Here is a 12852-nt window from a genome sequence, read left to right on the forward strand (position 1 = left end):
ATGTGCCTTTGCAACTGATCTGACTTGCCCTTCTTTCTGACCACATAAGATGCTTAAAAAAATAAAAATAAAAAATAATAATACATTAGCTGGCACAGATCTGTCAGTCTTTCTTTTCAACTGTCTAGGCATTCTGTAAAAGTATTAAAATCAAGTGTTATTCACTGTATAATATAGGGGATGATTGTGTTAATAAACAACCATCCCCACCCCTGTCAGCCATTGTTTAACTGTATCAGCAAAATGGTTTAAAATTAGCAGGGTAAATGTGCATCATATTTTGTCTGAGAAACTACAGTTTAATCTGATGTAAGTCATGTGGTTTTATGAGCAATAGTATTGAATAACCACTAAAAAATGTACTTTCTTACCTCAAAATAATATTTGTTCTCTATAGAATCTGCATGAACCTGTTTACAACCTATACAATCACCGTGTGAGATCAGGGAGGAAGTGGGTAAACACAGATATGTTCATTTGACTATCTTATCCCTGAATGGTGGAATTGGTGATGCTACAGCTCTCCCCATGTTACAACCATACCCGCTCTCCCCTACTCGTGTCTCTGGACATCATCTGTCTTCAGTGATGCTGATGTTGAACAAGTACTTCATTTTGAATGCAAGCAGAACGTGTTGAAAATAAAACACTCTCAAACTCCCTTTAGACTACAGAAAAATATCATTTCAGTTATTTTCTATAAATATGAATATTCATAATATTAAGTTCAATCTTCTTTGAATTGGAATAATCCAAGTACCCCTGATGATTTAATCCTGTCAGTGTTAGAATCCATATGATAATAGATCAACTAACAGGTAGACGGTCCTGAGTTAGCTACTTAAAAGCTTATGACGCCTGAATAAAGATGTGTATCATCATCACAAAAATATAAGATGCTACAGATGTACAGTTTTATTTCTCTTCAGAGACATTTACAAAGACGGTACAAGGGGTTGGACGAGAGCTTGTTTTGTTTTCCCTTCAATGATGAAGTAGGAGTGGATATAAACCAAACAGGTCCAAACATCTAGTCCGGTAGTACTTCTCCTTGGGGGAATGTCAGTTCCACCAGCTTGGTATAGGACTGGTAGTGTCTGGACGCGAGGAAGGTGCCAAAAAACGCTTGCAGCACCACCACTGCCCTCATCTTCCTCAGTATTGGTCTGGACAGGTCGATCGAATAGCGCAGCAGGTTGCTCTTATCTGGCATAAGCACAGTGTTGTATCGTGTGGCGAGGCCAAAATTCAGGGGTATAGCTACGAGTATAGGATACAGAACCCCACTACCAACACCCACCAGCGCACCTCGGAGCAGAGCGCACGATGAGCAGTTGAGGTCACCGGCCAGGAGGGGCTCCTGCACCGCTGCATGGTACATGGCCACCGTGGTTAGGAAGGGCATCCCCGCCATGGGCAGACTGGAGGCGAAATGTGCCTGGGTTAGGTTCAGAGCTCGGCGATATAAACTGTTGGCTACTAGTCCAACGAGGCCAGCATTTGCCCCGAAATACATGGAACCATATTTGAACAACTTCTGGTCAATGTCAGGCAGTCTCTCAAAGTTTTTCACCAGCATTTCAACAATTACAGCTCGAGTTATCGCCTTTTCTGTCGCAGGGTTCATATTTCCCGACATTTTTAAAGGTTGTACCTTTTCGCTCCAATAGGTGCACTTGTCAAACCATGAGGCTTTCCTGTAGAACTAGATCCATACTCATAAGACGTCCTTCTAGCTTCTTCCTCTTCCTCTTCTTCTTCTTTGGCTGCTTAACGGCGGGTGCGGACTGACTTAGCGCATTACCGCCACCCTCCGGATAAATTGTGCATGGACGTCATTATGGTTTACATCTTTGGGAATAATGTAGCTAACAATGTAGCGATGTATACTCTATGAATGAGTCCGGTGTGTTTCAAAAATTCAAACATATATTTTATTTCTCGATGATCTGACCTCTTAGACAAAATGTCTTTAAAGCTAAACCTTTCCCCACTGTTTCCTTTTCATTAAAACCCTTTCTCTATCAAATTTCCTACACATCATTAAGACATGCTCCGCCGTTTCCAGACTTTCATACGATAGTTGAGGTAACATCTAACCATGGATCGATCTAACACCTAACCACCTAACACAGGGACAGACATATGTTTTACCCACAATGCTTAGCGCTGTGTAGGTTCCCTGCTGGTTCCCTGAGTTTGGTATGAGAGACCGTGCGCTTTCGTTGGGCTCCATAACTATTAACTTTGGTAGAGAAATAAAGATAAATATTATAAATGTCTTGTAAAGTATGTCAAAAGCGAAAGTTTGTTGTAAAGGTCTTCATTATGAATGGGCGGGGTGGTGTGCGTGACGTCACAGAATTTATTCGAGATCGTTCTTCTCGCAGAGGCGGACGGACGATCTCCATCTTTGTTGACGACGACGAGCATTTTCCTTTGTGATTGGCGATTTCTTACTTTAGCGAATCTGCATTTCTGTGATTCCTCACTTCTTCTTTTTTTTTCAACATTAACCCACCGTAAGTATGTCTTTTTAGAGCGAAACATTGTTTTTCATGATCATGTCGATCAAAACCTTGATTTTAGTCTCTCAACGCTCGACGAAATTGCTCAAGCTTCGAGTAACGTCATGCTAACGTGAGCAGCTCAACTACACCTTAAACCTTTGGACTCGCAAAATAATGTATGATTCTCATCGTTTTATAATTCTCATATGATGCTGCGTGGTATGGTTTGGATTATTGTGCGGTAAAATAGAGTAAAATACATTGGGAGCAAACAATGACGATTAAGTTACGACCGTTGCCTGAAGTTTTGAGTTTAATCGCCCATACCTCGGCCTGATACTTAAACAAACTTGGCACTCAATCTACATCCAATAGTCTTTACATGTTATATTAGACTTCAAATACTGCGTGATTGGCCACAAAGTTTGCCGCTGCACTGCTGAGGCCGCTACAATATGGCGGAAGTGTTGGGCCCTTCGCCCTAAGAAAGAACGAGCTGAATTTGCATGTTGCACAATCAGACTCTGCCATTTTGAAAACAGAGCAGGATCCAGCTACAACTCAAAGCGTTGGTGCTGTGTTTGTGTTAGAGCAGATTATTGCAGGGAGAATTATCACTATGTCACCACTATGTGTAACGTGACTGTTACATATGCAATATCCACGTTCATTTTTAATTTCTCAAATATTATATCCATTACATGTTCTTGTTTCGGTTTGTGGTTCTCAGCCACCTTCCACCTGTCATCAAAAGCCAATTATTATTATTGTTTTTTTTAAGTATGCAATATTTCTTACTAGAGTTCTTTTGTTTTGAGCATTGATAAAGCTGACAAAACAAAATACAAATATCAACAACCATTTTTACAGTGGAAATGCGACTAGTCTTTCTTTTCTTATTTCACTCTTCCGCTGTCATAATAGAAAATGAACTCAATTGTGATGTTGATTAAGTTGCAATTACTTTTGAATAGGAAATTTCATTATTTGAATTTTGTTTCTGTTGTGTCAGATGCACAGTTCAAAGCGAGCACGCTCTCCCTGTGTTTGGCTGGATGAATACAGTTGGGAAGAAAGAATGGACCATCGGAAACGAAGAAAGTATGATTCTCACAGCAGTGAAAGAGAAAACAGGTCCAGAAGAACTTACCGACACCAGAGACATGACGGGTGAACGGCTGCGCTTTCTTTTATTTGACACAATGCACAAACTTAAGAACTCTGTGTATGTATTTTCTGCTCGCCTCTCGGATGAAAGAAAGATATTGGTCTTTTTAATCATGAGTTTGAATTGTGTCTGTGCTCAGTTGCTCAAAGGTAACATTTGTAAGATGTAAATGGGGCAGTTTATGGTACTAGCGGACTGTTGCGTTATGTTCTAAGATCTGCTCTAATTTTAATTCTGTAGAGAGGCAGACTATTTCCTGGAAGCTACTTGACACCAGCAGGGAACCAGGGCATAGGGATTTTTTTGTAATTTTTAGATGACCGTGTGCTAAGCTGGGATATAGGGCAATAAAACTGAGCAGAAATACCACGTAAAACACATACCTAGAGCTAATTCTCATCATACATTTCTTTAAACATCTTTATTTTGGAGTCTTTTTTTTGCCAAATCAGGCAATTTAATCTTAGCACTAAATTGGCATTGACAGTAATGAATCTAGTGTTTGGAGATGTGCAGGTGTTCAGGCACTGATCAGATTTCACACTATCAGCTTGTGTTGACAAGCTTTCAGTTCACACCTATCTCTGCCAGTTTGGTTGGCCCTCTGATCTGACCTGGAACCAATTTTGATATTTAATGTAATGAAATACTTTGTAGTTTATTTCTCTGTTTTATATTGATTAAATTCTTTTACAGTTTCAATGTGATCAAACATACATGCGCCTCAGTTTATAGGTTGTAAGTGAGCATGTTGCTAATTAAAAATGCTGTATAAAAGGCTCAGGGGATAGGGTGTCAAGGAAGAGGCGGGCCATTAGCAGCATCATAAGTTCATTTTAGAGCACAACTGCGCACCCAGTTACCCCTGACCATCAGTCGTGAGCTGTGTTTTTCATTTTTCTTTGTTTTGTCTCTCTCCAGGCACTACTTGGAGTCCCGCAGTTTTAACCAGAGGGTGGATTCTCGGGAAAGACGTGACATGGCCTGTGAGGAGGACAGTCGAAACGGGACGTGTAAAGACGGGGACCGCGACTGGCACCACTACAGCAAGTCCTCTGGGCGTAGTGGGCGCAGCAGGAAGAGCAGCCGTCGGCAAAGAGACAGACGGCACAGGCGTAGCCCCTCGCGCCACCAGTCTGCTCCGGTACGGGCACCTTTCCCTCTTACCCATGTTTGTCTACACAGCTAAAGCTGATTATTTATGGTGTTTAGTCAAAGCCAGTTCATACTGTCTATATATCTTTGTGTGTTCCACTCCTGACTAGTAAGCATGACGTTCATTTTTTCAAAAGTATGGGGCTATGGGTTCAGGACGCAGGGGATTGACAGTGTTTGTAGATTCTGAAGAGAAAGTGGACATACAGCTGCTATAAAACAACTGTTATCAATCAAGTGTTTTTTTGTACTTGCCTGAAGAAGTCTCTCATCTCAAAATTTTGTTGCCATGTTTTTCTTCTGTAACACACACTATGTGGTGGCTGGCGCCCATATTCTCTGACGGGGCTGAATTTGAATTTGCTGCGCCGTCCATTCGCCTGCCGTGTTACTGAACGGGCCGAAACTGTCCACCCCTCCCCCGCCCCCTTGGCCTGGTTGAATGAATGACGATGTCGTTGTGGTGGCCGGTGCTGGCTGATGATGGTTATTGGTGTGATGCCCGGTGCAGAGGAGGAGCCATCACCGCAGGAGCAGGAAAAGATCCAGGAGTTTTGAGGATGATGGCGAGGGTCACCTCATCTATCACAGTGGAGACATGCTGAACTCAAGATGTATAGAATATATACCTTTTTTTACTACTGTTGTTTACTTTGTCTCACTCTCTTGTTGTCTGGTTTATTTCCACCAGTTAATTTTAGTTGTTGAAGTACTTGGGTTAATAGACCTCATTATTTAGATATTGCTTGTGAGTATAGAATATTTAGTATTGTGAGTAGCTTATTAGTAAATAATTTCTGTTCAGATATCAGTTTAGTCAGTGTAGCTAACAGAGCTATATAACAGCTGGCAGTGAACCAGCCAAAGGAAAGTGTTTGACTCACCAATGCTCTTTTGTAACTTGATTTCTTTATTTTCTGTAGATGAGATAGTGTGTACTCTCGGAGAGGGTGCCTTTGGGAAGGTTGTTGAATGCATTGATCACGGAAAGTAAGCACAACATTTAATTAATTTGATTAATACTCATGTTTTCAGCAGTTGTGTAAGAGTTTTGTGTCTTTCAGTAACGGAGCACGAGTAGCACTGAAGATCATTAAAAACATAGATCGCTATCGTGAGGCGGCTATGTCTGAGGTGGAGGTGCTGGCTCAGTTGAAATCCATGGACTCTCGTAACAGATAGTAAGTAGCACATTTAGCCCAAGGAACCAGTTTATGGATCCTGAGGCAATGGGAATAACCCTGTCTTGTTCTTTAGTTCATGTGTGCATATGCTGGACTGGTTTGACTACCACGGCCATGTCTGCATTTCATTTGAACTGCTGGGCCTCAGCACCTACGACTTCCTTAAGGAGAACAACTTCCAGCCTTTTCCTATTGAGCACATCAGACATATGGCGTATCAGATTGTCCGAGGTGTTCGATGTGAGTGAATGTCACTATGATAATGCACTGTTTTGTACCGTATGACCTAAATGACTTATCATTTATTTTCAGTTCTACACAAAAACAAGTTAACTCATACTGACCTGAAACCTGAAAACATTTTGTTTATCAACTCCGACTATGATTTGGAGTACAATCCAGCAATGGTAAGAGTTTCAAAGTTTTCAGCAAAAGCACTAATATTAAACTGGAAACTAATAAGTCTGCTAAATGTTCTTTCAGAAAAGAGACGAACGGACCTTGAGAAATCCAGATGTAAAAATTGTGGATTTTGGAAATGCCACTTATGAACACGAACACCACACGTCTGTGGTGTCCACGCGTCATTACCGCGCTCCAGAGGTCATTTTAGGTGAGAGGCTTCACTAATACAAGCGAGTATTTGATCTTCAGTATTTGTAAGCCTTTTATTTGTTTCAGATTTGGGTTGGGATCATTCCTGTGACGTCTGGAGCATTGGCTGCATACTCATCGAGTATTACCTTGGTGCTACCCTGTTTCAGGTACCTTTTTAGTCATGCGTGAATTGAACACAGAAAACAAACATTCGACCCTAACGGCTTTTTTTTCTTTGTTCTAGACACATGACAGCAAAGAACACCTCGCCATGATGGAGAGGGTCCTGGGCCCTGTACCCCCAAATCTACTACAGAAAACAAGGTCAGTGCTGAAATTAGTGGATGTAATTACTACTCTTCTCAATGACAATCATTGTAATTTCTATGTTTGTTTGCAGGAAGCGCAGATATGTTCATCGGTCTAAGTTGGACTGGGATATGCATGGCTCTTCTGGAAGATATGTCAGAAAACACTGCAAACCTCTAAAGGTGAGTGTGAAGGGATTCACCCATGTTCACATAATCTCACCCAGGGCAAATTTGCCTCATGACCATTTATGTCAAAATAAAACCTTTCCAAGTCTGAAATAACTTTCTGCTGATGTAAAAATGGTTTAAATGTGGCACAGGACTGATTTATCTTGTCCCTCTTTTCCGTCAGCACTACATGATGTCCCGGGGCGAGGATCATCAGCAGCTCTTTGACCTTATTGAGAAGATGATGGAGTATGATCCAGCCAAGCGCCTCAGTCTGGAGCAGGCCCAGAGACACCCGTTCTTCTCCTGCTACCTCAAGAGCCCCAGCGTTACCAGTCGCTGCAGTAATGGCAGTGATCGCAGTGACGGTAGCAACAGCAGCGGCAGCAGATCGGACAGAGCCTGAAGCCGCCAGGAGTCCAGGCTCTGATGTGACTGCTGTGAAGTCTAGTTTGAAAAGGACTCTCCACGAGAGCTGTATTTGACTGTATCAGTCCACTGCCCTGCTTTGCTCTGTGCTCTCTGTCATACGTTTATTTAAATATGTACACATATGTCCATAATGATGCCACTGATTGTAATATTTTTGATAACTTTTTTTTATTCTTAAGCTGTTTCTTGTTCCGTTGATTCTTGGGTTATATGTATTGACAAAAAATATGGCAGTAAGTCTTGGCATTATTTATTTGTTGAGTTTTAGGTTTTGGGGGGTGGGGGGGATTACGCAGAGCCCAAGACGGGAGGGGGGCCCTCAAAAAGCCTCTTTAGTGTTAAAAGTCACCTGACTTGTACCTCGGGCGAGAAATGTGTGCACCACCTGTTTATTTGTACAGTGTTTTGCATAAGATGTACATGGAGGATGTTGTAATTTTTTCAAACTTTTACAGATGTGCATTTTTCTAAGTAAAAAGATACTGAAAGTTGATTAGTGCGTCTCTTCGCTTGTGACGGTCGTAGGTGCAAACACACTTCACAAGGTGGCAGTAATGAGCTGCATTATTGGCGCTGCCACCTGAGGGGGACAAAACGGGAACGCGGCCGGCATTTCTGACATGTGGCATTTCTGCTCTCGAAATTTTAGCAACAAATAGAAAATGGTAAATGGATACAACAGTTACATGCTAACATTCCCATATTTCAAATGCTCATAATGTAGACTGGCGGCTAACAGTGGTGATCCACTGCTACACGTGGGTGTGAATTTACGATAGCTGATTGTTGATCAACCAAATTACCTTGTACTATTTTTGCATGTGTATATTTACCTCGGTCCTATGCCGTTCATCATGTCCACGTTAATTGTATGTGTCAGTTCAAGTGGACTAATGACAAACCCCAAATTGTTGGACAATCGACCCGGACCTGAGCTGTCAATCTGGCTGCCTCCCACGTGGTCAGCGGGGCGGGCGCACCTCAAAGCGAGGCGCAACATTTAGGGGAGGCAAACAATTGTACCCATTGGTAGTCAACCCGTTACATCTGTGTGGGACACTGTCGTGAAGCTCTCAACAGCCTTTTGCCAACAACACCACTGTGGAGCCGCCTCTTAATGCGCCTCATCCACTCCTGACGGTGCGCACTACCGTGATATACAGCCTCATTTAAGACTCCAGACCTCAGTAGTTTAGTGGGCAAGTGTTGCTGTAAACTGCGCCGTTTACTTTGTTCGAAGCTGCAGAAACAGCAACTTCAAACTTTTTCAATCAAGGGACAAGTTATGGATACCACAAGCAATGAGTCGATGGAGGAGCGTAAACCAGTGTGTCAGTGCGCCCCGAAGTCCACAGCTCAGCGCTGGTTGCCCGGCTTTCCCGTGGCTCTGTGCCTGTTGATGTCTCTAAGCTCCATCACCGTGTGTCTTCTGATGAGCTTCAAGACGTACCAGCTGGAGACCCGCCTGACCACGGAGATGCAAAAGGCGTCCGTATTTCACCCACCACACATGGCTTTTCTCAACGAGGATGGGACCCTTATACCTGAACTGGAAAACCCCATAGAGCAACTTGTAGAAGAGGTATTTCAGTTCTTCTAACATTGTTCCGGCCACTATTGCCATTTTGCAGCTGGCCAATTAGTTCACAGTTAGGCTTCTTTATTGGGTGACATAACAACTATTGGCTACACCAAGCTATAATTTAATGAAACACATCACAGTCAGCATGTGGGAACACATCACCACTGCAGACATTATACCTAGTCTAGGCATGTTTTTCTTATGCAAAACACTTTAATAATTTCAAATGAAACCATGATGATTTTCCCTTTCTTTTTGTTTTTGTTATCACAGAAAGTGGATTCAATGATGCCCAAATTGCGACCTGCGAGAGATGTCGCTCAGGAGTGCTCTTGTCCTCCAGGTATGTCCATCGTGATCAGTGATTCTCAAACCTTTAACACCAAATGCCACTTAAGAAATGTATAAGTTATATTGACACAAATGAGCAACTGGGGACTATGGCTCATACTGGTATAATGGTATTGTAGGCTATGCAGGGGCCAAACCAGAACTATTGCCCGTCTGTACCTGGACCATAGGACCGAAACAGGCTCTGTATGAACGTTTGAGAACCACTGAGCTCTGTGCGTCCTGAGCCTTGTGGTAATGCATGTGTGGGGGATAATGGTACCACTGCATCTCTGAAGAGCCCACACTGCGGCAGCAAGGCTCAGCACTCAGCAGCTCAGTGGGTCTGGGACGTCCCGCCTGAGCCCTGCAGCCTTGAGCCGGTGGGGGACTCTAATAGATAGAGCGGGCCTGTGCCAAGAACTGCCACATTTGTGCGCCGGTGTTCATTACAGCTCGTGATCGGTCCGAGCCGGAGAACAGTGTGTGATCCCCGCTGTGGCACACACTGAGACGTTTGCATTTGGTGATAGACGTAAACGGGTGACACTGCACTGACTGTAAACGCCATTTGAAGAGATGAGACAAGAGATAACGTGGTGTAGGGCTGGGCGACATGGCAAAAATGTTTTATCTTGATTATTTGTTTCATATTGAACAATTTGATTGAATTTGTTCATTGTAACAACAAATGCATTTTAGCTGATTCAAGAACATGAGACAAACCTTTTAAATAAACCACAGATCAAGCAAAACCATCTATATTTTTTCCCCCCAGTATCAATTATTATACAAAGATCTTCCATGTTTTCTCATTCAAACTCCAAAACTATGTGCTTTTACTTTTTGAGATTGTGATTTCGATTAAATGTCGATCGCCCAGCCCTAACGTGGCGCATTATTGATCTCACCCTGCATTTAACTTGCTTCCCCCTGACTAATGGCTGACTAATAGGAAGACTCGGATAAAAATAGATGGCAATAGACGGCAAAATCCCGAATCACATTAGAAAAAGTTCTTTAGTCTGTCATCTGTGCTGGGTTGTTTGAGAATTTGGATGTTTTCCCCCCTCTCACCAGAAGAGGCTTCGTCAGCAGCTAATCGTCTGGAGCAGTAGGCTTTTTGATGTTCTGGTATAAAAAATGTGTGAAAAGAACACAGATGAAGACAGTTGATGGTAAAAGTCACAATATTGTCAATAGTACATTTTAACGCACTAATTATTGCATATTAGTCCAGAATTGTACAATAGAAGATAACAGGAATCACTTTCTGTAATATGAGCTTAACTGCCCAATAGGAAACAGCATGTCTTTACTGTAAGCTCTCTTTGGCAGTGTGCTGGCAGCAGTGCGTGTTTTTATTGAAGCTGGTATTCACTACATTCCAATATCAAAATTGCATCTCAAGTCGATTGTTTTCTCTGTTCTTGTCTGCGAGGAAAACACAGCCGTCTCTGAGCTCAGGTTTTATGCATTTGCTGCTGACTTCTGAAGATTCTTATCTGCAGATTTCCTTCCCTGCTCCTCTCCTGTGTCTCCTGAGTGTTAATAGAAACAATGAGAACAGGTGAAAGCGTTCACCAGTGGAATTTCTGGCTCGTTTTCCACACGTTCTGTTTTCTACGGCCTCAAGTTTGCAGTGCCAAGGCTGTTTAACTCTGTCTGCCGGTCAGTTACTGCCGCTGTTAGTTGTTTGCTTGGCTCCAAGGGGGACCACCGTTAACTGCAAGCTGTTGTGCCCTTTCTATTTTAGCGCTAAAGTAACACAAGAGACCAGAGACATTTGAAATAGTTGATTAGAGTATATCCATTGGTTTCAAGTGATGTAAAACTAGGGCAGTCAGCACTTCTGAAGAAGGCATCGTTAGCCAGAAAAACTCTGAAGCATCTTGATACTTTTACTCATAAAAATAACTGCTTTTTGGATTTAGTGTTTATGCTGTAAGACACATACCGCTATCCTGATTTGTGATGTTCAATGAAAGAAAACAACTTTATTTATAAGTATCTTGTCAAATTGTTTATGATCTATTATTTATTTAGATTCCCATGTCCCAAATCACATGGTTGTTGTTGTTGTTGTTGTTGTCTCTGAAATGCCATGTAATCAAGTGGTTTAGGCAATTACATCCCAGTCAATTTGGGTTATAACAGTTTCTTGTTTTATAAGTGTGATGGATGTGCATTGTCAAGCAAAATGTGTTCTGTTCATTGTGCCTCTCGGATGCAACAGTTGCCTGCATGTGTGCTTTTTCCCTTCTCCCTTGTTAGATTGCCCAACACCAACTTGTGAACATTTCTGATGAGGGCATCTCCTCCAAACACTTTCGTTGCAGTCCTTTATGTACATGTTAGTTTTTGAGAGAGCTTTACTTATATAAGCAGCATGATGTTTCTGGAATTGGGTGCGTCATCCTGCTGGTTAGTCAGGCTGTGACAATTGTATATTCTGAAAGAGGAACTTTCAATCTCACATTGACCATTTTCCTATGTTTGCCCTATTAGTAAAAAAGTTGCAACTCAAACAGTTTGCATTTGTTCTGTCACTAATGCTTTAATATTGCCCCAAAAAGAGAGCTTCTCATCTGATAAAGTTGAAGTAAGTATGTGCAAAGCTTATTGCTTGGACACTAGACTGTCCGTTGCACACAGTGCTGTTCTAGGAGAGTTTTAAGTGTCCATGCTGCCTTTGAGGGGGCCGGCGTGGCTCCTCTCTCCACACGGCACTGTAAGAAGAGCTGCCTTTAGCACCAGATCTACATGAGAAACTGGCACTTCTCGCCCACAGGATCACAGGCTGAGGTATTTGTGTGAGAGGGACACTAGCACACTCAGCACGAGCGGCATCTCGGCTATTAAAGCTATGCCCTCATCGTCAGGGGGCTCACCTTTCAGTATAGATGTGAAGGCAGGCACACCAACAGGGGGCAGTATACTAACAGCAGTGTCTGCCCACAACCTTTGACCTCAGATGAACATATCATTCTGAACATAGACGATCATATCTTTATGTTAAATTATGTTATTTCAAAATAACATTACAGAGTTTGCACAATCCCCCTCTCTGATTCTACCCTGTGACACTTTGATTCTCTGTGATGACCTGCAGCAGTCGTTACCGTGTCGCTGAGCTCCTCTGCTTCAGGTGTTTGTCATTAACATGGAGCCGTTTGTATCGACGCACACACGCCGCCAGAGCAGCACACAACACTGTTTACACATGAACACAACAGGTTTACGGTCCCGTGCCTGATTCAAGCCATGTGTGAGAGGGTTTTGTCATCTCTACATTTAACACATTTAGTGCCGCTTTAATGGTGTAGATACAGACGGGGGCCACAGTGGGTCCACTCTGGGCACCAGTGCAGAATGAAATAGCAACAGTACGCCCACTCAGGGCTGAGGTTTCATT

At 42.6% G+C, this 12852-nt stretch overlaps 3 protein-coding genes across 3 annotated transcripts in view; 2 read left to right on the forward strand and 1 right to left on the reverse strand.

The window, feature by feature from the left end:
• Positions 1-906: 906 nt before the first annotated feature.
• On the reverse strand, positions 907-1711 carry tmem126a (transmembrane protein 126A). Its single transcript, XM_079556608.1, has one exon. It carries the CDS (start codon positions 1637-1639, stop codon positions 1031-1033), a length of 609 nt encoding a protein of 202 aa, XP_079412734.1. The 5' UTR covers positions 1640-1711; the 3' UTR covers positions 907-1030.
• Positions 1712-2383: 672 nt separating this feature from the next.
• Positions 2384-7791, forward strand: LOC306963109 (dual specificity protein kinase CLK4-like). Its single transcript, XM_079556566.1, has 13 exons — positions 2384-2522; positions 3523-3680; positions 4600-4822; positions 5345-5447; positions 5757-5823; positions 5898-6014; positions 6091-6257; positions 6330-6424; positions 6501-6630; positions 6699-6781; positions 6859-6938; positions 7015-7105; positions 7278-7791. Exons 2-13 carry the CDS (start codon positions 3523-3525, stop codon positions 7497-7499), a joined length of 1536 nt encoding a protein of 511 aa, XP_079412692.1. The 5' UTR covers positions 2384-2522; the 3' UTR covers positions 7500-7791.
• Positions 7792-8568: 777 nt separating this feature from the next.
• Positions 8569-12852, forward strand: part of LOC306963054 (uncharacterized protein) — a 163580-nt gene continuing 159296 nt past the window's right edge. Inside the window, exons 1-2 of the mRNA XM_079556494.1 lie at positions 8569-9107; positions 9381-9450. Of these exons, the coding sequence (XP_079412620.1) occupies positions 8811-9107; positions 9381-9450 (367 nt within the window). The 5' untranslated portion in view covers positions 8569-8810. The remainder of the gene's footprint in view (positions 9108-9380; positions 9451-12852) is intronic.

The sequence above is a fragment of the Gobius niger genome, assembly GCF_951799975.1.
Source record: "Gobius niger genome assembly, chromosome: 5".
NCBI classification, from domain to species: domain Eukaryota; kingdom Metazoa; phylum Chordata; class Actinopteri; order Gobiiformes; family Gobiidae; genus Gobius; species Gobius niger.